This window comes from Leptopilina heterotoma, unplaced genomic scaffold (genome assembly GCF_015476425.1).
Source record: "Leptopilina heterotoma isolate Lh14 unplaced genomic scaffold, ASM1547642v1 Lhet_166, whole genome shotgun sequence".
NCBI classification, from domain to species: Eukaryota; Metazoa; Arthropoda; class Insecta; order Hymenoptera; family Figitidae; genus Leptopilina; species Leptopilina heterotoma.
Genome location: NW_025110882.1, coordinates 976,314 through 998,021, shown reverse-complemented (window position 1 = coordinate 998,021; position 21,708 = coordinate 976,314). Strand labels below are relative to the sequence as shown.

Sequence of the window (21,708 nt, the reverse complement as noted above, 5' to 3'; positions counted from 1 at the left end):
TTTTTTAGCATCATGAATATTTAAATATGCCACAAAAAAAATTTCTAATTTTTACCATGTAATATAAATTTAATTTCAAATTAATGCTCATTCGGGTATGAATGTCATTTCTGACATTTCGTATACAAAATGTAAATAATTGATGTTGGAGAGAAAAAAAGTAAAAAAAAAAATGCTTTTGCTTGGCACACTCTTTCAGAGATGAATAATCAACATAATCAGATATGAAAATCGAAAATAAGTAATAATATCAAAGAAATAAATTATTTTTAATCGAAAATACGGTGTAGTTTGGCTAAATAAACAAAATAATTTTTTATATTTATAAAAAAAGTTATTTGATTCCTGTTGAGAAACGGGTGATACTGCAATAATTGATTTGGCAACGTTGCAGACATACAGCGCTGATCGTTACTATAGTTTAAAGTATACGCGGTAAAAAGAAAAGAACGCGAAATTGGACTCCCAATATAACGCGTTTTTAGGAGAAATTTTTGTATATTTACAATTCTCATAAGTCGTGGACATTTTCAGAAATATTCTCCACCTAAATTAATATCTAATTATGTCAAATTTTAACATAGAAGCATAAATTTAGACTTAAAAATCAAAGGGGCGGCGATGCGATCGATCCATGTTCCGCGACTGCAGCGTTCTCTGCCGATGGAATCATGAAACACTGCAGTTGTTTGCATTTTTTTCGAATTTCTTATAATCAAAATTCCATATTTGCTTTTTATTTTCCATTATATAGAGTAAATAAAAACTAACAACTAATGGAGAAAAAAATTTTCTTTTTTAAGGTTCATTCAACTTTCAAAAATCTAATTAAAAATTGACGCTTAATGAATATTTAAAAATTCCATTTTTTATCCCCTCATGTGAATTAGCCTTGAAAGAATTATTTTCATAGAAAAAGGACGCATCGTTGTGTTTATATTGTTCGCGTTCAAAACCAACCTATAACGAAAATTGACGAAATTTTTTAACTTTATTTGCAGAGTACTAAAAGTACAGAAAATAAATTGTGTTTTTTTAATTAAAAAAAGACAATTACGTATTTTAATAACAATGCTGAGGAAAAATGGTCAAATATATGGAGAATGTGTAGACGAAATTGCTCTTTAATTAAGAGTAAGATTAAATGCAGTAAACAAATACAACAAGTGCTTAATTCTTAACCTTAGTGAAAATGACGACAGCCTTGTATTTGGAGCATTATTTAGACAGTGAGTATCCCCATAAATCAATACTAAAGGGATAACCAACCCTCATGAATCATTTGTGCATGTTTGCTGCCTATATTGCTCATTTCAATTACAGTTAAAATATGTTTTCAAGTATTATTAGCATGAAAATAAAATGGCGGGTATACTGAATTAAAATATGTTAACCATGTTAACCTACATTTAAAAATTTATTTTCTTTTATATATATACAAAATTAAATTACGGATAAATTTAAAGAAATTTAATATCGAACGTGTTAATAAATAATATAATTAATAAACTTTGGGCAAATTATTTGACAGATTAAATAATATTTGACAATGTTTTGACATTTTATTAATTTTGTTTATCAATATGAGTTGAAATTAATTCGATAATTAATTTTTATTTCTTTCAAAGGTTTGGAGCATTTACCAATTGAGTTGCAGAGGAATTTTACCTTGATGAGAGATTTAGATGCGAGGGCACAAACTCTTATGAAAGATATTGACAAATTAGCGGATGATTATTTAAAGACTGTGAAAGAAGAGCAAAATGATAAGAATAATGATCAACTGCAACAAATACAAAATATGTTCACTCAAGCGAAAGCCTATGCGGACGACAAGGTGCAACTTGCAATTCAAACTTACGAGTTAGTCGATAAACATATTCGAAGATTAGACTCGGATTTAGCGAGGTTTGAGGCTGAGATTCAGGATAAAGCTTTAAGCAGTAGTCGAGCACAGGAAGAAAGTGGAGCAAGTAAAAAGGGTCGAAAGAAACTTAAAGAGAAGGAGAAACGTAAAAAGGGCACTGCTAATGCAAGCAGTGAAGATGAAACCAAAAATGCGAGGAAGAAACAGAAGAAGGGTAAGATTTACTTAAAAGATAAAATATTTTCCAAATTTCCTTTTTTTCATTAAAAAATGTTTCATTTTGCAGCTACTTCGACTGGAGCTGTTGGTAGTGGAGCACAAGCAGACGCTTCTCTAGGTCATCCAGCGGACGTTTTAGACATGCCAGTTGATCCAAATGAGCCAACATATTGCTTATGTCATCAAGTTTCTTACGGCGAAATGATTGGTTGTGATAACCCAGACGTAAGTCAATTTCTGTCATATTTAATTAGATTAATTCTATTAATTCTATGAAATTATACGAATTTACACAGAAATAAAATTTCCTTCTCGTTGAAAATAATGAATTTTTCTTGTTTATTTACAGTGTCCCATTGAATGGTTCCATTTCACTTGCGTTGGACTTACAACGAAACCCAAAGGAAAGTGGTATTGTCCAAAATGCACGCAAGATCGTAAAAAGAAATAAATCATAGATTATTAAAATTAGGTAAATTTGTAAAAAGGCAATTAACAAATTTTTTGTATTAAATTTTTTAATATTTATATTAAAATTTTTTTATTTTTAAACATTTTCAGTTTTAGGATAAGTTTTCGTTTTAAGAGAAAGAATTGTTTATTATAAGAAAATAAAAGCTTTTATTTAAAAAATAATTAAACTGGAATTTCATTTATATCAAACCTAATATTATCCTGTGAATCTCTTTGCCTTTCTAAATAGAAATTTTTACAAAAATTATATTTGAATTATACAGAAAAGTGTAAATATGAATAATTTTGCTTCATCGTGGAAATATTGTTTCAAGTAATGAATGTTATTTATTTTTCTTTATAAATATTTTTACTAAATGCAAGTACAAAATACACACTATTTCTATAGCGAGCTTCTTCCTCCTAATTTTTAATCGTCATTACTTACTAAATATCACAAAAATGTCTTATCTACAAGCCTAATGGAAATAGAGAAAACTCCACAAAGCAAGTTTCTTCTATCAATTGAAAAATTTGATTTAAAAAATAAAAAATTAACAGATGAAATAGAAAATGACAAGTTAATCGATATTAAATGTTTCTAAATAACGTCAAGATAAAATTTAGAAATGGTTCTAAAAACAAAACTTAGGGAATACCTGACTGTCGATTACAACATTGACTAGGAGGCACAGTCCAATTATATTGGTAACTCATTCGTCTTTGTATTTCTTTCGAACACAATATACCATTTGATTGAAAAAATTCGTGGAGATTTCTCATATTGTCAATTGTTTGTTTGTGGGTAATTAAATATTGATTCGAGCATCCTCTGGATCGGTATTCAGTATCAAAGCGGACGTCATGTCTTCTTTCTATATTTGCAACTGGTGCAAGCCACAAGCCAACGGAAACATCTTCAGAATTATAGAGCCTAAAAAATTAACATTTTTTTAATTAACATTCTTTAATTAAAAGAAAAAAAATTATTTTAATTACTACACTTACTTTAAATGTTCTGCATTTTTGGCAATAAACTCAACAAGTTTGTATGATAAAATATAACCACCACCTAGAGCATAGGGTAAATAATTATCGCACATTATCCACTCCGTCTCCTTCCAAGGTCCACTTCTCTTAACTTGTGCTTTTCCATTAAAAAATCCCCAGTATAAATATTTCTTCGTTCCCTCTCGCTCCCATCTTTCCAATTCTCTCAATATTCGACTAATAAGAACAAAACTGTCATCATCACACTTAAGAATAAAATCAAAATCATACTCATTCTGAATATGGAAGAAAGATTGAAGAACTTTTTTTGTTATTGTTCCATAAGTGTCTTGAAGATTTGGTAAAAAGAGAAGATCGTTAAATTTCTGTTGCTCCGAATCGAGGGTGATTCTTTGACTCGGATGAATATTTAAGGTCCCCAAGGCAAATAGGTATTTAACATCAATATATTTTTCGGAAAGCCAGGTTTTTCTGATTGTATCGCGATGCTCCAAATGATCAATACCACTTAAAACGAGAACGATAAGGCGATATTTTGATTTGTTGTATTTTGATAAATTGTGCTCCTTGGAGGAACATAAAAAGGGCATGAAAAGATAAATAAAGAGGAGGAAAATTGAAATAATTAAAATTAGAGAGAGAATATTTATCTTAATGTACGATCTTCTTAAAATCATCTTCCGAATGGAGAATTGGTGATTCTTCATCATTTGTCAAATAAATTTCTTCTCGTCATTCTTAACACGTATCTAAATCTATTAGATTTCAATTGTGACATTCCAAGTGAATATTTTTTAATATTTTATTACTCTAATGCTCTAGTATGGGTAAAAATCATGAAAAAAAATGTAGCAGCCGACAATGTAAACAAATTTAAATGTCAATTTTTTTAAGGTTATGTTCAATCGAGTGAAGGTGTCGACAAATTCAGATTGGTGGAAATTTCCCGCTGAACTTTTAAAATTTTTTCCTGTCTGTAAAGATAATTTATTTAAAAATAGAGTATATTTTTTATCATATCCCTTGTAGATTAATATTTTTATTACCGAAGTTACTTAAAATAGAAAAAATCATAATAAACTTTATGTAAGCAACAAAAATTGTAAGAATTGTCTACATTGTCTAGTGGTCTAAACGGTATAAACACTTGTCACGTTTCGTAGTTAACTTCACAGTCTATTAGTTGAACAACATGGTTGAAAACGTTGTTTGATTGTTTGATGCCAAATAAAAGTTTTGTTTTAAAGAATAGAAAAAAAATATTAACAAGGACTTGTGTGTTTAATAAATAAATAAATATGCATCTTTTATAAGTCCTGCGAATTAAATTTTTCAATAAAAAATGGAGAAAGCGAACACTGAAACACAAATTTTAAATATTGTTCATGATATTCTGGTGAGTTGTCATTTATTAAAAATATTTACGATACTAAATTAACTGAAAATGATATTTACTAGTGTTTTGTACAATATTATTTAATTATTAATCAACACTTTGAAAGAATTCGTTAATAGTTTAACAAACAAAATTTTTTTGTTAGGTTATGTTATGAACAATAAAAAAAGGTGTTCTTTTATTTTTTCTCTTAAAACGCTTGAAACAAATTTATTCTTTATATGTTTAATAATTAACTAATACTTTTTTACAAAGTTTCATTAGGGTAAAATAGTATTTAATTCATATAATTAATTATTTCATACTAAATATTTGTCTTTTTGTTACTTTCCCATAATTTCTTTTAAATCTCTCACTGTCATAATTATTGAAGAATTTATATTTTAAATTGTTCGAATTTTAAGTAATTCATCAAATTCAAAATATAGATTTAAAAGAATTGAATTTATTTTTTTATAACAGAAAGTAGAAGCAATAGAAGAAGCGTTCAGTTGCGTTATAGTTCATAATGCAGAGTTGGAAAGTGAAAAAATAGCAGGATGGCAAAAGGAATTATCGACAATAATGACTGGATTAACAGCCGAACAACAGGAAAGTGCTGTTCGTCAGTTTCTTTCTCTGGCTGCTGGAATGACAAATCATAGACGTTTACAATTATTGCTCTCAATGTTGGAAACGTTAGTTACAAAAGGAGTTTTGCCAGCTAGGTACAACTTTTTTTCATTTAAATTTACAATTTTTATTTGAAATCAAATTTAAAATATTTTCTCTTGCCTTACAGATTAGTGTGTGAATGTATTCTCAATTGTGATAAGCTTGTTTATCAAGCAGAAGATTTCTGGGTGAAGTGTTTTTCATTAATTCGAAATATTATCGGTGGAGTTGATTATAAAGGTGTTAGAGAAATTTTAAAGGTAATTTAAAAACATAATTAGAAAACATTGAGTTTTTTAAAAAATATAATTATGATAATGATAATAATAATTGATTCAAGGGGTGTAGAGATAAGGCTCAAACAATTCCGACAAGACTGCCAACAACCGTGCAACCTCAATTGAAAGCTTTGGAGAATGTAATTGAATATATTTTTGATCGTAACGCTTGTCTATTGCCAGCAGTATTTATTATTAACGAAATAAGAAAAACATCGCCCGATCATAAACGATGGCCCCATTGGGTAACTATTTAAAATTTTCGAAAATTTTGCAAAAAGCACAATACATAAAATTAATTTTTTTTCCCTCTTTTTAAATTCAGAGATTGACGAAGCTTCTTTCGGATTTCGTGGAAAGTTTTCGACCCGCTGCACAAATGGTATCAATTGTGGGACATTCGAAAATGTTACCAGTCGTCGAGCATTCTGGTTACGCAGATTATTTAATAAATCCTTGGGTATTGGATCGTGAGAATTTGCAATTTTCCCTTAAGGGCAATCTTCCATACGATCAGGATTTATTAAAGCCACAAACGGAATTGTTGAGATACGTTTTGGAGCAGCCCTACAGTCGTGATATGGTTTGCTCTATGCTCCAACTTCCAAAGCAGGTATTTACATTTAATGGAATTTAATTTTTTTTTTAAATTTTTAATTTAAATATTTTCTATTGTCTACTGAAAAATAATCTTTTTTGCAAATAGCATAAACAGCGTTGTATAGCTTTAGAAGAACAACTCGTGGAACTTGTTATTCTTGCCATGGAACGATCCGAGAATGATCCATTGCCTTCGGAATCTACTGATGGAACAGCCGCAGCAAATCATTACGTTTGGCTGCATTTGTCTTCACAATTAATATACTTTGTGCTCTTTCAATTTGCATTTTTTTCCGAATTCTGTACAGCAATTCATGACAGGGTGAGTTGAATATATTTTCTTTTCAATAACTATTACTGAAGTTTAATTGGATCTTAAAGTAAACAGAATTTAAGAAAGGATTTTTTTTAAACTTTAAAATATAGCTGGCGAGTTGTGAATTGAGAAAAGGACGAGATCATTTGATGTGGGTTTTACTTCAATTCATTTCCGGAAGTATACAACGAAATCCGGTGAGTAAATGTTCTAAATACTTAAAAAAAAATCTACATCGTTTGTTTTTACGATTGTATATGTAATTATAATTTATTTATTTGGAAAGATCAAAGTTTCTAATATGTAATTTATTAATTTTAATTTCTGCAGTTATCAAATTTTCTTCCTGCTCTGAAACTTTATGATCTTCTTTATCCTGAGACGGAACCTTTCCCAGTTCCCGATCTGACTCAACCACTTTGCACTCATCAAATGGCAAGCACCTGTATTTGGATTCATCTTCTGAAGAAAGCTCACAGTGAACACGCAAATTTTCATCGACCAATTCCACACGCCCTCAAAGTTCATCACGAGTGAGTAATCCCCCCGATTTTAAATAACTAAAATTTTCCAGTAATTCAAGTAAATTGTTTTTGAAAATTTAGAAGTAGTTAGATTTTACTGATTAAATAAAATTAAAATAAATTTTTTTTAGATTTTTACAACATTTAGTAATACCGAATACTCAATTGTGTATGGGATCCGACTATCGAATTGCTCTTTTGTGCAATGCTTACTCGACGACTCAAGATTGTTTCAGTAGACCAATGGCTGCTCTTGTCGATACAATACTAGGCAATCAAAAGGTAAATTTATTTCAATTAAATTAAAATTTTTATGAAAATCAAAAAATAAAGAAAGCAGAATGTAAAATGTATTTCTTTCTGTATAGGGACAACAACAACAGTCGTTGCAAAATTTGCAAAATAATGCAGCACTCGTCAATGGACCAACGACTCCATTGTCAATGTCAATTTTAGATTCACTCACAGTTCACTCGAAGATGAGTCTCATTCATCATATTGTTACGCATGTAATTAAATTGGCTCAATCAAAAAGTAATATGGCCTTGGCACCAGCTCTCGTCGAAACGTACAGTAGATTATTGGTCTACACCGAGATTGAGAGTTTAGGAATTAAAGGCTACATTGGTAATTGCTTCAAGTATTTTTAAATATTTTCAAATTTTTCTCTTTTCTGCTTTGAGATTTAATATAAAATTTTTCCTTCCAGGACAATTGTTGCCACAAGTTTTTAAATCTCACGCTTGGGGAACGTTGTACACTCTTTTGGAAATGTTCAGTTATCGAATGCATCACATTCAACCTCATTATCGTGTACAACTTTTATCGCATCTTCACAGTCTCGCCGCTGTACCGCAAACAAATCAAACTCAACTGCACTTATGGTAAATGTAAAGAATTATTATTATGAAATTTTTTTAACCAAATATAACGATTTGTATTAAAAGGAAAATTTTAAAAATTACTTTCAGCGTCGAAAGTACTGCTCTCAGATTGATAACTGGTTTAGGCTCTGCTGAGGTGCAACCTCAACTTTCACGCTTTTTGTCTGAACCAAAAACTCTCGTCTCCGCCGAATCGGAAGAACTGAATAGGGCTTTGGTTTTGACTTTAGCACGATCGATGCACGTGACGGGTAAATTCATTAAGTTTCTATTTTTTAAAGTTAAAAAAATATTGTTTTTCCAAACTTTAAAAGAAATTATAGAGAAATTATTAAATTAAAATAAAAATTTACAGGAACTGGAGCTGATTCAATAAGTGGTCCATGGTGTAAAGAATTGCTCAATACAATTATGCAAAATACACCACATTCATGGGCAGTTCACACTCTACAGTGCTTTCCACCTGTTCTCAGCGAATTTTTCCAACAGAATAGTGTGCCTAAGGAAAATAAGCCACAAATAAAGGTAAAACAATTTTTTTCCTTTTCACAATTCCTTGATATCAATAATATAATATAATTATAATTAACTATGTATAGTATAATATAATTAATATAAGATACTATAATTAACTCCAGTTTCTTTATTATGGTCACTAGAAAGAAATTCGTATAAATTTTGAATTATTTTCTCCAAGAAAAAAATAAAGTAAAAAACTCTCTTTTTGTATTTTTTAGAAAGCCGTGGAGGAAGAATACAGAAATTGGGCGTCAATGAGCAATGAAAATGATATAATTGCCCATTTTACAGCTCCCAGTGCGCCGCCACTATTTCTTTGTCTTCTTTGGAAAATGATACTTGATACTGATCGTATTAGTCCAATTGCCTACAAGTATGAAAAATTTATTCAAAATTTTCTTTCAAGAAAACTGTTTAATATTTTGTAATTTTATTTTTGTAAACTTTCTTTTTTCTTACAGAATTCTAGAAAGAATAGGAGCAAGAGCTTTATCGGCTCATCTTCGAAAGTTCTGCGATTATCTTGTTTTTGAATTTTCAAACAGTGTCGGCGGAGGACAACATGTTAATAAATGTGTCGACACAATTAATGATATGATTTGGAAGTACAATCTAGTAACAATAGACAGACTAGTACTTTGTTTGGTGAGTATTTTTATTGTATATATATTTAAATTGCAACTATATTTAAAAAAAATTCCTTAAGTTTAATTACAGAATTTATATTAATTCATTTTAAGTTCGTTTATTTGAAATTGGAAATTTTGATCATAATTAATTTTCACTTTTAAAGAATGTATAATATTTGCTTTCAGGCACTGAGAACGCAAGAAGGAAACGAAGCGCAAGTGTGCTTTTTTATAATTCAATTATTACTTTTGAAAGCCACGGAATTTCGCAATAGGGTTCAGGAATTTGTTAGAGAAAATTCCCCCGAGCATTGGAAGCAATCAAATTGGCACGAGAAACATTTGGCGTTTCATAGAAAATTTCCGGAAAAATTCGCACCCGAGGGAATTGTCGAGCAAACGAGTGGCGGACCGGGACAATATCAAAATTTACCCGTTTATTTTGGAAATGTTTGCCTGCGATTTCTCCCTGTATTCGATATAATGGTTCATCGATATTTGGAAATTCCGCCCGTGTCCAAGAGTTTGGAGATTCTCCTCGAACACCTAGGATGCCTCTACAAGTTTCACGGTAATAAAATAAATCCAAAAATAGAAATATTCAATTAATTAATTTTCAAAAATTAATTTTCTAAAATTGATATTCTAAAATTAATTTTTCTCATTTATATATTTTTTCGTTTTTAGATCGGCCAGTGACTTATCTTTACAATACTTTGCATTATTATGAACGAAATTTGCGAGACAGACCGAATTTAAAACGTCGTCTGGTATCGGCAATTTTGGGATCATTGAAGGAAATCAGACCATCAGGTTGGGCTCTATCGGAAGCTTATACTTTGTATATATCGAGACCAACGGAGGATGTTATCACTTGGGTACCTGAACTCGATTATTATATTAGACTCGTTCAAAGAATCGTCGAAAGTAAGTTTCAGTTTCCTAATAAAAAATAATTCAAAATAAATTCTCATTTCAACAACAACAAAAATCAATTCAATTCAAATATATTAAAAATTTCAATTCAACAAAATATTTCAATTGCAGCAATGTCGGGAACTGCGAATTTTCCAGCCACTGATTGGAGATTCAATGAATTTCCAAATTCAGCCGCTCACGCCTTGTACGTGACTTGCGTTGAATTAATGGCATTACCAATGGCACCAAATTTAGTTGCTAATTCATTACTAGACGTCGTTGCCAAAGGGTAAATTTGATTTTCTTTTAAACTAATTTAATTAAAATTAAATCTGTTAATTTATTTGTTTATTTGTATAAATTATTTTTGTTCGATTTTTGAAAATTTTCATCAAATTTTCTCTTTTTCTTATAGATACACGATCATTAATTTTAACGAAATTCATTTATGGATTAATTGTGTTGGTCTATTGATGGCAGCGCTACCAGAATGTTATTGGTCAGCACTTTACGATCGCCTTGTTGAAACGATCAACACACCGGCGTTGATAAAATGGCCTTATGGAAATTTAAGTCCGTTTCAGCTCTTTAATTTTAACACCACGCACAATGGTCTACTGGAAAACAAATACAGTTATATGCTCGCCTTGGCCCATTCGATATGGCATCACGCTGGAGTTGGACAAATCACAACTTTGCCACAGTGAGAATTTGCAACTTTATTTTTTTAGATCTACTTTAGAATTTTCTTTAATTGTTGAATCAATTTTCAAGTTTGCTTTTCAATTTGAATTTCGTTGGAATAAATTTTAAAGCAAAGATTTTTTAAAAACAAAAATAAATTTCGTAATATCGAATTAATTTTCGATTCATTTCGAATATTAATTCTGTTTAGAAATAAAATTCCAAGATTATTTGTGCTTCTTTGGAATACTAAAATTTATTTTCTTTTTCAAGATTCGTGAAAGAAAAGCTACAACCTGTTGTCACCAGTGAGGAACAATTGCTTTACGCGTGTCATCTAATAGGACCAACTCTGGCACGTTTCAACGTTGAAAGACCGGCCTGTGTCAACAAACTCACGGTCAATTTGTACGAAATGTTGGAACAGGTGGACAAATCTCAGGCTCATTTAAATTACATGGATCCTGTTTGCGATCTTCTGTATCCTTTTCACAAAACATTTCTATTTGTTTACATTTTCGTTATTTTCAGCTTTTTAATAATATTATTCTCTAGTAATTCCTTTTTTAATTTATTCTACATTTGAGAAAGAAAATTGAATTAATTTGAGTTATTTATTGAAGCGATTTCCTTACATATTTACGTATTAATTAGATATCACATTAAGTATATGTTCGTTGGCGATACGATGAAGACTGATGTGGAATCTATAATTCGAAGACTGAGGCCAGCTCTACAAATGCGACTTCGCTTCATCACGCATCTCAACATTGAGGAAATTCAAGCTGATGGACAATCGCAAGCAACGCTCCCAACAGCATAATTTTTTCAGGCGAATTTTAAAAATCATTTTTTTTTCTTTTTTTTAATAACATGACCATAATATTTATATATATAGATATATAATTTATCTTAATTATTAATAAATTGAAGAAGGCGAAGATTACTCGAAGCAGAAATCTTTTGTATTGTCAATCAAATTGTATAAAGTTGCATTTATGATAAAGGTTAAAAGAGTCAATAATTAATTTTTCAGTAATAAATATTCGATATGTTTAAATAGTCTTCTTTCTGCAATAAGTGTAAGCAAACAATTATTTTCCACAAAAAGGCTTACTATTTAATTATTGATTTATCACACTCTTTTTCTTTTTTGGAAGTTTTTTCGCGTGAAGACAATTTTTTTTTTTTAGAAGGAATCATAATTGACTGTTCCCTCTCTTGAGGCTAAAATTAGTTCGGCAAATTTATCATAAGGCCCTGCGTTCTCGATAACAAAGTCTTGAGCTTTCATTTTTGTGGTCCAATTTATCTTTGATTTGAGAAAAAAAAAGAAGTTGGAAATTATTTGAATGTAGTCAGAAATAATAATTTATTTAAACTTTTTACTTACCACATTGGGAAATTTCTCTTTTTCAAAATTTCTCAACGGTTGTTTATAGATCAAAGGAAGAGCTTTCGAACGTTCAACCCATGGCCAAATCATAATGTCAACAATTCCGGGTTTCTCACCTGAATTAAACATTTTCGAAATACAAAAACAAATATAGATTAGATTATTTTAATTTTGTTAATATTTAGATTATTTTCCTTAGGCAGAAATGTGGTAATTTACCTCCAAAGAAATCAGTGCCACGAATTTTCAGCTCCTCCTCAAACTCCTCCAAGTGGTGCGTAATATCGCCAACAATATCATCTAATGATCGATCATCTTTTCCGTGAATGCAATTAGAAAATATGGTACTTATCTGAAAAATAAGTAATGACTCGTTTTTAACGATAAATTTTTTCTACTTAATTTTCACATAATTAGTTAATTTAAAATAATCATTAAAATTAAACATTTTTTCATCCAGTTTCATTAAGTTAATTAAAGCGAAAGTTTCAGACACCTTTCCAAAATTTTCAATCAATTCCAAATCTCGAGTTTTTGTATCTTCATTGCAAAGAGGCGGATCGGGATACATTTCATCTAAGGTGTAAACAATCACGTCTGATTCGATGACGACTTTGCCATCCGGTCCGATAAAAGCCGGAACTTGTCCTTTCGGATGGATCTGAATATTAATGAGATATGAATTTTTAATCGTGAAGAAAAAGAAAGAGAGAGAAATAATAAGTGTCGAAACAAAGCTATTCCAATGTGAATAACCTTTTAATTATTTTCAAAGTATTCTATGAAACTTACGTCAAAATACCATTTTGGTTTATCTTTTAAATTGATATTAATAATCTCGTATGGGATTTGCTTGAATGAAAGTGCCAATCGTGCTCGATGAGCATACGGACAAAATTTCATACTAAAAATATATGGTTTTCCTTCCACTAATTCCGGCTTTGCAGAGCCTGAAATTAAAAGTAGAATTTACTCACTATAATTCGATAAAACTTGGTTAAAATAAAACTTAAACATATAACAAAAAATATTATTGCTATAAATTACGAAAGATTCGTTTAATTTAGCAAACGATTCATTTTTCCAAATTATATTGAAATTAAAAAATTATTTAATCCAGATCTAATAAAAATACACAAAAAAAAAAATTAAATGATCGATATCGGTGTAAAAAATATGTTTCTAATTAAATTTTAATTAATAAATATATTTAATATACCTTCAGAGAGATGAATTGAACTCATATTTTCTCCTTTACTTTTTAGTTGGAAATTAAAGAAATGTTTCAATCCCTGCGTTATCCTTCTGATGCCGGGATTTATTAATTGAATGACGTGGATGGCAACTTTCACTTTTTTTTCTTATCAAGGTCTATAAAATATGAAAATTCCAGAAATTCTTATAGCAATTAATCATTAATTGCTCTTTAAAGTCAAGAAAACTTGCTGTGAACTGTGAATATTTCCGAGATGTTACTTCGAACACAAATGGAATTGCACTGCCGGTCTGACGGGTCGATGTTGTCTAGAGGGGAACTCAAATAATGATAATAACTAGAATGTGACTCCCACTTTTATTTATTTTTCTTTCAATTTTACTGTTGATTTTTCTTTCTTTCTATCTTTCTTTTTTTTTTACTATTATTGACGCTTCGAAAAAAATTATATTTTCAGAAATTAACGAAAAAAATATTTTTTAATATAAACAATTCTCTAGGAATAATAAATATTTTTATTTATTTTGAAAACTTATTTTGAATTAAATAAATAAAAATAGTAAAATAAAAATACGGAAAAGAATAAAAATGAAAGAAAAAATAATCTTTTTAGTGAAATTTAATTCTCTTTTAATGAATTAATTTTTTCCGAGTTATGTTTTCTGCAATAAATTTTTTATTTCATTTTTATTTCCATTGAGTGCAATCTGAAAGAGCCAATTATTGTTACAATAATATTAATCTTTCAAGGTGATATTTTCAGTTATTCAGCATCAAAAACTGATTCAGTGGGAGATTGTGACAATTGTTCACTTCCAAGCTCGGTAACACTGATACGAATTTCCGGTAGATCGGAATCCAATTCCTCCACATTTTTTGATACACTAGATAAGAAATTTATTAGCTCGTTTTTCAAAAAGAAATAATTGAAAATTTTTTTTCTAGATACTTATTTATACTTACCTGGAAAGTGCTGCTTTTCGCCACAATTTTCGAATAGATTCATTACGACTCGAAGGTAAATTTTGATCATTAGGTAACGATTCCAATTCACCTTCGGTGCCTTCGCCAGGATCTGATGTCACAGACATTCCTTGAGCTCGTTCTACTTGTAATTCAATATTTTCCTCCTTCGGATTTTCATTTTCATCTGAAAGGAAATTCTTTTTCTATTACTCTATTCCTTTTTTTACTTTTCTTTTTATTTTACTATTTTTCAATTTTCAATATTTCTAATGTATTCTAATATTTTTAATACATTAACACACACAATAATGAAAAAAAATTTGTGAATAAATTAGTAAATTACCTTTTAGAATCGAAATTCCAGTGTCCTTTCTAGGAGGCATAAAGGATGGTAAAATATTTTTCCATCGCGTAAATGGTGTTTCTTCTATTTCCTGCCTTTTTTCTGCAATTTTGAACATTTTCCGCCTCTCCTCAGTGCGTTCTTGTCTCAATTGTATCTGAAAACAAAATTATTAATTATGTTAATTTTCCTTAAAGAAAAGGAAAGTTATGAAATAAAAACTACCTTTAAATCATTATTAGCTTCTCGTAACGATCCAGTGAGGGAGACCATGTAATAAATAATTAACGCCATTAAAACAATCAATGGAATAATTATTCCCGGCGAAACAATATAATCAACAATTCTGCAAATAAAAATTGACTTTTAGAATTTCAAAGAAATTATTATATTTCTATTTCTTAAATTTATTTTTTCTTAAATTTTCAACTTACTTTTGTAATTTTTCAGGTAACGCCTGTTGTAGAGTTTTCGTTCCCAAATGATAAATTCTCTTGTACTGAGAAAATGGACCACAGTGCCAAGATGGTTCAACCCAAACTATCGCATATCCAACAGGCAGAACGCAGAGGAATAACATTGTCAATAACAGAGCAAAGTAAAAATTATTCGACCTATAAATAATTTTTTTTTCAAACATTGGTATTAAGTAAAAGTTTCTCTTTCAATTTTTCAAGTAAAAGTCTTTTGTTTCAATTTTCTTTTCCACTTACCTGGATGCACGAAAAATTACTTTATGCGGTACATTGCAATTGAGAACAGCCCACGATCGAATATGCATAAGAATGCCGAGTTTCAAAACATTCAGTGTAATTAATCCAGGACTAAAGAACATTCCCATCCAAACCATACCCTGATTATTAATCAAATATAAAATATTTTCCGCAATTTTAAAATCGCCATACTGTGGGAATTTCTTCTCCAAATCCCAGCACCAACAGCTATTCATGTAACGAACGAAAATCGCACGGAAAAAATCCAGTGTCAAAACTGACAGTATTGTCATTACCTGAAACACGAGATTTTAAATCAGAAAAAATTATATTTTGAAACAAATCTAAAAATTTTCCATCGCTAATAATATTTAATAAAGTAAAAATTTATTTAATATCTATTTCAGTTCGAGAGAAAAAAGAAGAAATTTACCAAGTCCATTACAGTCAGTTTTGCAAGTTCCTGACCAAACATTGTCTCCCAACAAAGGCGACGAAGTTTTGTGCGAATCTCAAGACTCAGAGGAATTACAGACGTCTCTAAGGAGAGTTAATAAAGATTAATTAAAAAATAACAAAAATTAATTACAAGCTCGTCAAGAAGAGTTAATAATTTGTTATTACCTCTCTCCTCTATGAGACTAGACGGAAGATCACAAACTTTTACAAAACATCTGTTATTGTAGATAATTGGATACGATCCTGTAACTTCCTTGACTACTAAAGAAGACTCGGTTTCATTTTCATTCCCAAAAGTCGTCATTTCAGTTGTTTCTGAAAAAGATAATTTTTTATTATGTATTTAATGTTTATTTTATTTACTTTATTTTATTTAAGAAAAATAAGTTCAACAAAAAATCTAATTTACAAAATTTATTAGAAAATAAATTCCTTTAAAAAATACCTTTATCTGTATCTGTTGATATTTCCATTTCTGGAGTAGAATTCACAAAAGTATGTAAAGTATCGGAAATATTTAAAAAATCGTAATAAGTATAGTCCACGTGTGGATCATCATCGTCCTCGAGGTGATAATTATCAAAATCAGTCGTTAAATCATTTTCAGAAGTCGTTTCAACTATTTCTTCCTCTGTTGTTTGAGATGATTCTTTATAAAATTCATTAGTAACCGGAGAAATTTCACTTGTAAATTGAGAAATTATTGTTGTTTCAGAATATTCATTTGTATTTTCTACACTCTGTGTCGTTAACGAGGAGAGATCATTGAAATAATGCAATTTTGGCACATGAAGAAATGTTTCATTTTCGTTGAGAAAATCGTCTTTTACAGAAATTTTCTTCTCCAACGGAGAGACAATCTGAGAGGAATTCGTCAACACAAGACTCAAAGAGGCCAAAGACATTGTCACATTTTGAAGATTAAATTCATAACACGATTTCGGAAGATATTTGCAATTTGAAATGGAAATTTTCGTTTTATTTGGCTTCAAACTTTGTAGTTGCTTTTGCTGAAAACAAATATTTTCTGATTTTAATAATCAAAGTTATTAATTTATCCAATTAACTAATTATAGGCAATCATATTATTGGAAATAATAATTTCCATCAATTTGGAATATTACTAATTATCGAAAAACTAATTATTGAAAAATAATTATTCGAAAACTATACTACTAATTAAATAGTAATCTAATTTGTAGAATTTGTTCTAAAAACAACAATTATTTACCATATCGTCAATTTTACTGAAGAGAGCAAAAATTAGTGAATATTGATTGAGAAGATTAAGCACCATGATTCTGTGAAAGAAAAAATTGTTATGAATATTAAAAAAAATTGTTTTCATCAATATTAGAAAAGTACAGTGAATTGAAGAATTTTCAAGTAATTAAGTTTAAAATACCTGGCTAGTTGTAGTCTTAATTGTTTTCTCGGATGATAATTTTCAAGAATGCCGAGTATTTCGAAAAAAATGGGAAAAATGTAATTTATAAGTGACATTATGACTGTGATCTCATTCTGCCTCCACCAATTACTATTTGCTTCCGGCTGAGTACTTCGAGCGACGATTTCAATAACAATATAAGCGGACAAAGATAAAAGGAACAAAACCGACAAATTGACAAATATTCGACAAACCAATGTCTTCCAACTAAAAAAATAAAATTCTTTACTTACAGAAAAAAATTTTATTGAATAAAAAAAAATACCAACTTTCGTTTAGCTTTTGCCTTCTCAGCTTCTTCAAGTAGAGCTTCTTTAAATCCGAGAATAATACTGGAGGTTCGATTATCAGATGTTTCTGAATTGCCAATCATAAAATCCCAACTGGTGAAGAGTTTCCACGAAAATGCGTACTCGTCTTCTTTTTCCGATAGTTTACTCATTCGAGAATTTTTCGCCATCCTTAAATAATTTATAGAAAAAGATATGTAAAAAATGTTTAAAACAATAATTTATTAAATGTTTAAATAAAAAAATCATGAAAATATATTTTTTATACTTTCGTAAAATGACGACAAAACTGTAGGTATAGACAACGAGATTTGTGATGAAATACGCCATGGGTAGTTGATAAATTTTATTCGATTTTTTATTCGTATACCATCCGTAAAAAAATGGGGAATACTTTAAGACGCCTTCGAATTCCCATAAAGTTAATAGTTCCTTGGATTTTATTTGTTCGTCGGGTAACATTATTTTCCTTTCGCCCGCATCTTTTGGAACCGCTATCAATATCTGTAATAAATTAATAGTTTCTTATTTCAAGAAATTTTTTTTTGTATTTTTTAAAATATAGAATAGAATTTTGTGGAGAAAATAACTTACTTCTGGAATAGCGATAAAAGCAGTTAGAATTCCGGAAATGACGAGATTTATCCAGAAGAGCCATCGAAGAAACGTGAAAAATGACGCGACCGCAGATCCAAAATGAGATTCTATGTCTTTTATTCGATGCTCCCAGGGTATTAGGAATGTTTGAATATTGACAATTTCACGTTTATAGTACTGCCATTTCTGGGAAAGGTAAATATTTTCTAATTAAGTACTATCATTTTTACTAATAAATAAATAAATAAATTAATTAAATTAATAATTTTATTGAAAGTAAAATTAAAATAAGATTCAGAAATTACCTTATCGAGTAAAATTGACATTCTTGCCAAAACATCTCGAGTGCTGTGCCTTTGGGCAAGTCTGTCATGAAGAGCACCTTCATGCTGCCTCACATAAATTTTGGCTTGCCTAACGAGTTTAATTTTTCTCCGAAGAGGCCAAGGTTGCTGCCTGATTCCACTTAGAACTTCCTTATGAAGTTTCAATTTCTCAAAAATTAATTCTTCCCCTCTTTCCTCCATGGATATTGATATACTAAATTTTAATAAAGTATTTATCGAAACTGAACAAATTATAAATAAAGGTGAATTTTTATTATATTAATTAATTTAAAAAATTGAACTTACTCTCCTGAACTCGTTGTATAAACAGAAGATCTTCGTCTCACGTTCGCATCGAGACTTTCGGGATTAAATGGAGAAGATGATCTTCTTCTGTGTCTTCGTTTACTTTTTCGAGTTGAATTACGTCTTTGAATAATAGCACAAGCAGAAATTGAATAATCGTCCTCCTCTCCAGGTTCCTCTTGTCCATCTACTCATCCAAATGGTGATCAGATTTTGTTAATTTTGTTAAATTAAAAATTTCCATATTTAAAAAAACAAGAAAACTGAAAGTACCCCGTTGAGTCATTTTCGAATTTCTAGTTTTCACGTTCTCCAATTTAAAATTATTATTTTCTTTACTAAATTCGCTTCTATTTCCATCAAGAGCAAATGAAACCGATAAACGATCCGCCGTTGGTTGTAGAGATTTCTCCTCCTGAAGCAATGTTTTAAAATAATTTTAAAAAAACTTTTTTTCTAAAAAGTAAGCAAAAATATTTGTTTAAATTTAATTTTCAAAAATTGAAAAATATAATTTTTAGTAATTACAATTCAAAGTAATTCAAATTTGGATAAACTTCAAAGTAGAAAATAAATTAAATTTTTGAAATGTGGAGTAAAAAAAATATAAGTCCTAATACTTTTGAAAAATTACAATTTCTTTAAGTGAAGATAAAATTTAAACACTTGAAAATTTGCAGGCACTTGAGTGGAATATTTAATTCAGAACCCGAAGAATGGGAAGAAATCATTTTTTCTCTATTTTTGTATTGAGAGGAAGGAAAAAGCGGATAACAAATGGAAGAAAAAAAAGATATGGACTGTATTAAATCACGAATGCTACTGCCAACTTGGTCAATTCTAGTTTACGAAGCAACCTCATATTCTCATAACCCCTGCCGCACCTTTGCAGTATTTTGTAGCAGGTGACTCAAAGTTTAATATGTGGCCTTTTCTATTCACAAGACTTCTGTATTACATACAAAGCTATTAATTAGAAATCATTTCTTTTCTTCTAATCATCAAAAGGCACGACATCATCTTTTCACTAATTTCTCAAATATTACATTTAATACATCTGTTACTCTTGCTAATTCGACTCAGAAAAAAAAAATTAGCATTTTCATCAGAGAAAAAATTCCATTTTACATATTTTACAAAAAAAGTAAAAAAATTTGTTTTTCGACATAAATTTTCTACATTTCAATTTCATTTCATTTTGAAAAAAATTTTGACAATGATTTTTTTTCTAAGGAGTTACAAAAATTTGAAAGAAACTTAAAGACAGACTCTTGAATTTTTAATTACTAATCCTAATGAGAGAAAAAATCTGTCCCTTCATTCGGTATTATTTTTTCGATTTTTTTACATTACGAGACACTTAACATTGCGTGCCGTTTTCATATTACACACCCTCAGTCACCTTATGTTATCTTTTTTCTCCATAAACATTATTAACGAGAAATTTCATACAATATTGGGATTTAAAGTTAATTTTACATTCGTTTTGCAATGAAATCGAAATTTCTACTTATTTTTAAGAGAAAAAAATGTGGAAGAGGTACAAAATAATTAAAAAATTTTTACTGGAACATTTAGAATTTTTTTCAATATTAATTAGTGTTTTAATAATTTTAATAATATTCTTTAATAACAAAAGTACCTAATATTTTAATTTAACTTTATTTGAAAAAATAAATTACTCTTAATTTTATTTTGAAAAAATAATTACTCTTAATTTTAGTTTGAAAATATCGAATTATCTAAAAAGTAATTGATTTTTTTGTGTCAAAGTATTTACAAATTATTATTGTGTGACTCCACCCATTAAACCGAGAGCTAATCACTTCAACTAACCCTCGCGACTAAATCGTTAGACACGCCACTTCTAGAAACACACAAAATTTCCCTTTTTCTATACAATATTATATGTGCTATATTTTCACAAAAACGTGTAAAAACATTATTCTCTTCTTTCTTTTTTTTTGTTGAAAATCGATAACAGCAGACAAAATGAATTGATCTTTCGCGTGCCTTCAATTTTTCATCAAAAATTGCTCAAACGAAGGTATATTTAAATTTCATATCTTTAACAAAATCATATACCTTTTAATCTAAACATTTTCGCCTCTCACAAAGAAATTCTAATTTTTCATCGTAAACTAATTTTCATTAATCTCTTTCTTAAATGAATGGAATTATTAAAATTTTCATTAATCTCTTTCTAAAATAAATGGAATAATTAAAAGAAAATAATAAGATAAATTAATGTAAACAGTAGAATGAATTTAGAAATTATTTTTATTTTTACCTGTCGTGATTGACGAAAACTAGATTTTGTTCGTAGAATTCCAATCGATTCTTTATTATTTTTCGTTGAAAATTGAAAACTTTCCTCAGCACTTGCATCAATATCTTGACTTTCTGAAACTTTTCCATCATTTGTAATTCCTATTTTCTTTGGTTGAATTATAATTTCTCTCCCTTTCTCCCACTGTCTGGATTTCATGATTTCTTTAGCCACGAATCTTTTTTTTTTTTCTTGTCGTCTCAATATTTGTGTTGCAAAACTATTCTAAAAGTCTCTGTGAAATATTTTTGAAAACTGTGAAAAAAAATTCAACAAGTATTGAAATTACTGAAATTATGTAGATTAATAAACATAATTATAATTCTAATAATAAATATAATTCTAACAATAAATATAATTCTAACAAT

At 29.2% G+C, this 21,708-nt stretch overlaps 5 protein-coding genes across 7 annotated transcripts in view; 2 read left to right on the top strand and 3 right to left on the bottom strand.

The window, feature by feature from the left end:
- Positions 1 to 933: 933 nt before the first annotated feature.
- LOC122499157 (inhibitor of growth protein 5) lies at positions 934 to 2,614 on the top strand. The gene is made up of 4 exons (XM_043607303.1): positions 934 to 1,229; positions 1,629 to 2,081; positions 2,154 to 2,311; positions 2,436 to 2,614. The coding sequence occupies exons 1-4, from the start codon at positions 1,193 to 1,195 to the stop codon at positions 2,535 to 2,537; spliced, it is 750 nt and encodes a 249-aa protein (XP_043463238.1). The 5' UTR covers positions 934 to 1,192; the 3' UTR covers positions 2,538 to 2,614.
- A 248-nt stretch (positions 2,615 to 2,862) lies between these two features.
- On the bottom strand, positions 2,863 to 4,457 carry LOC122499156 (beta-1,3-galactosyltransferase 6). The gene is made up of 2 exons (XM_043607302.1): positions 3,548 to 4,457; positions 2,863 to 3,473 (listed from the first exon to the last, which is right to left on the bottom strand). Exons 1-2 carry the CDS (start codon positions 4,258 to 4,260, stop codon positions 3,188 to 3,190), a joined length of 999 nt encoding a protein of 332 aa, XP_043463237.1. The 5' UTR covers positions 4,261 to 4,457; the 3' UTR covers positions 2,863 to 3,187.
- Positions 4,458 to 4,726: 269 nt separating this feature from the next.
- LOC122499155 (mediator of RNA polymerase II transcription subunit 23) lies at positions 4,727 to 12,012 on the top strand. Its single transcript, XM_043607301.1, has 21 exons — positions 4,727 to 4,946; positions 5,409 to 5,653; positions 5,728 to 5,860; positions 5,941 to 6,123; positions 6,204 to 6,491; positions 6,585 to 6,800; positions 6,905 to 6,991; positions 7,125 to 7,327; positions 7,450 to 7,600; positions 7,687 to 7,945; positions 8,028 to 8,202; positions 8,290 to 8,453; positions 8,558 to 8,727; positions 8,940 to 9,094; positions 9,183 to 9,366; positions 9,537 to 9,921; positions 10,038 to 10,277; positions 10,398 to 10,557; positions 10,684 to 10,971; positions 11,226 to 11,432; positions 11,607 to 12,012. Exons 1-21 carry the CDS (start codon positions 4,893 to 4,895, stop codon positions 11,773 to 11,775), a joined length of 4,116 nt encoding a protein of 1,371 aa, XP_043463236.1. The 5' UTR covers positions 4,727 to 4,892; the 3' UTR covers positions 11,776 to 12,012.
- On the bottom strand, positions 11,872 to 13,969 carry LOC122499158 (pyrimidodiazepine synthase-like). The gene is made up of 6 exons (XM_043607304.1): positions 13,568 to 13,969; positions 13,141 to 13,298; positions 12,845 to 13,009; positions 12,568 to 12,700; positions 12,346 to 12,464; positions 11,872 to 12,264 (listed from the first exon to the last, which is right to left on the bottom strand). The coding sequence occupies exons 1-6, from the start codon at positions 13,590 to 13,592 to the stop codon at positions 12,142 to 12,144; spliced, it is 723 nt and encodes a 240-aa protein (XP_043463239.1). The 5' UTR covers positions 13,593 to 13,969; the 3' UTR covers positions 11,872 to 12,141.
- Positions 13,970 to 14,178: 209 nt separating this feature from the next.
- LOC122499148 (transmembrane channel-like protein 3) overlaps positions 14,179 to 21,708 on the bottom strand; it is an 8,529-nt gene continuing 999 nt past the window's right edge. For 2 of the 3 annotated variants that reach the window (XM_043607282.1, XM_043607283.1), the window contains exons 2-19: positions 21,302 to 21,575; positions 19,285 to 19,426; positions 19,012 to 19,198; positions 18,685 to 18,919; positions 18,377 to 18,565; positions 18,051 to 18,286; positions 17,762 to 17,953; positions 17,451 to 17,699; positions 17,277 to 17,346; positions 16,491 to 17,055; positions 16,211 to 16,360; positions 16,020 to 16,126; positions 15,587 to 15,882; positions 15,308 to 15,487; positions 15,099 to 15,219; positions 14,874 to 15,030; positions 14,528 to 14,714; positions 14,179 to 14,448 (exon numbers count right to left, since the gene is read on the bottom strand). In XM_043607282.1, the coding sequence (XP_043463217.1) occupies positions 14,328 to 14,448; positions 14,528 to 14,714; positions 14,874 to 15,030; positions 15,099 to 15,219; positions 15,308 to 15,487; positions 15,587 to 15,882; positions 16,020 to 16,126; positions 16,211 to 16,360; positions 16,491 to 17,055; positions 17,277 to 17,346; positions 17,451 to 17,699; positions 17,762 to 17,953; positions 18,051 to 18,286; positions 18,377 to 18,565; positions 18,685 to 18,919; positions 19,012 to 19,198; positions 19,285 to 19,426; positions 21,302 to 21,499 (3,582 nt within the window). In that variant the 5' untranslated portion in view covers positions 21,500 to 21,575 and the 3' untranslated portion in view covers positions 14,179 to 14,327. Of the gene's footprint in view, positions 14,449 to 14,527; positions 14,715 to 14,873; positions 15,031 to 15,098; positions 15,220 to 15,307; positions 15,488 to 15,586; positions 15,883 to 16,019; positions 16,127 to 16,210; positions 16,361 to 16,490; positions 17,056 to 17,276; positions 17,347 to 17,450; positions 17,700 to 17,761; positions 17,954 to 18,050; positions 18,287 to 18,376; positions 18,566 to 18,684; positions 18,920 to 19,011; positions 19,199 to 19,284; positions 19,427 to 21,301; positions 21,596 to 21,708 lie in introns of all 3 variants that reach the window. The other variant, XM_043607281.1, reaches the window with a different exon arrangement.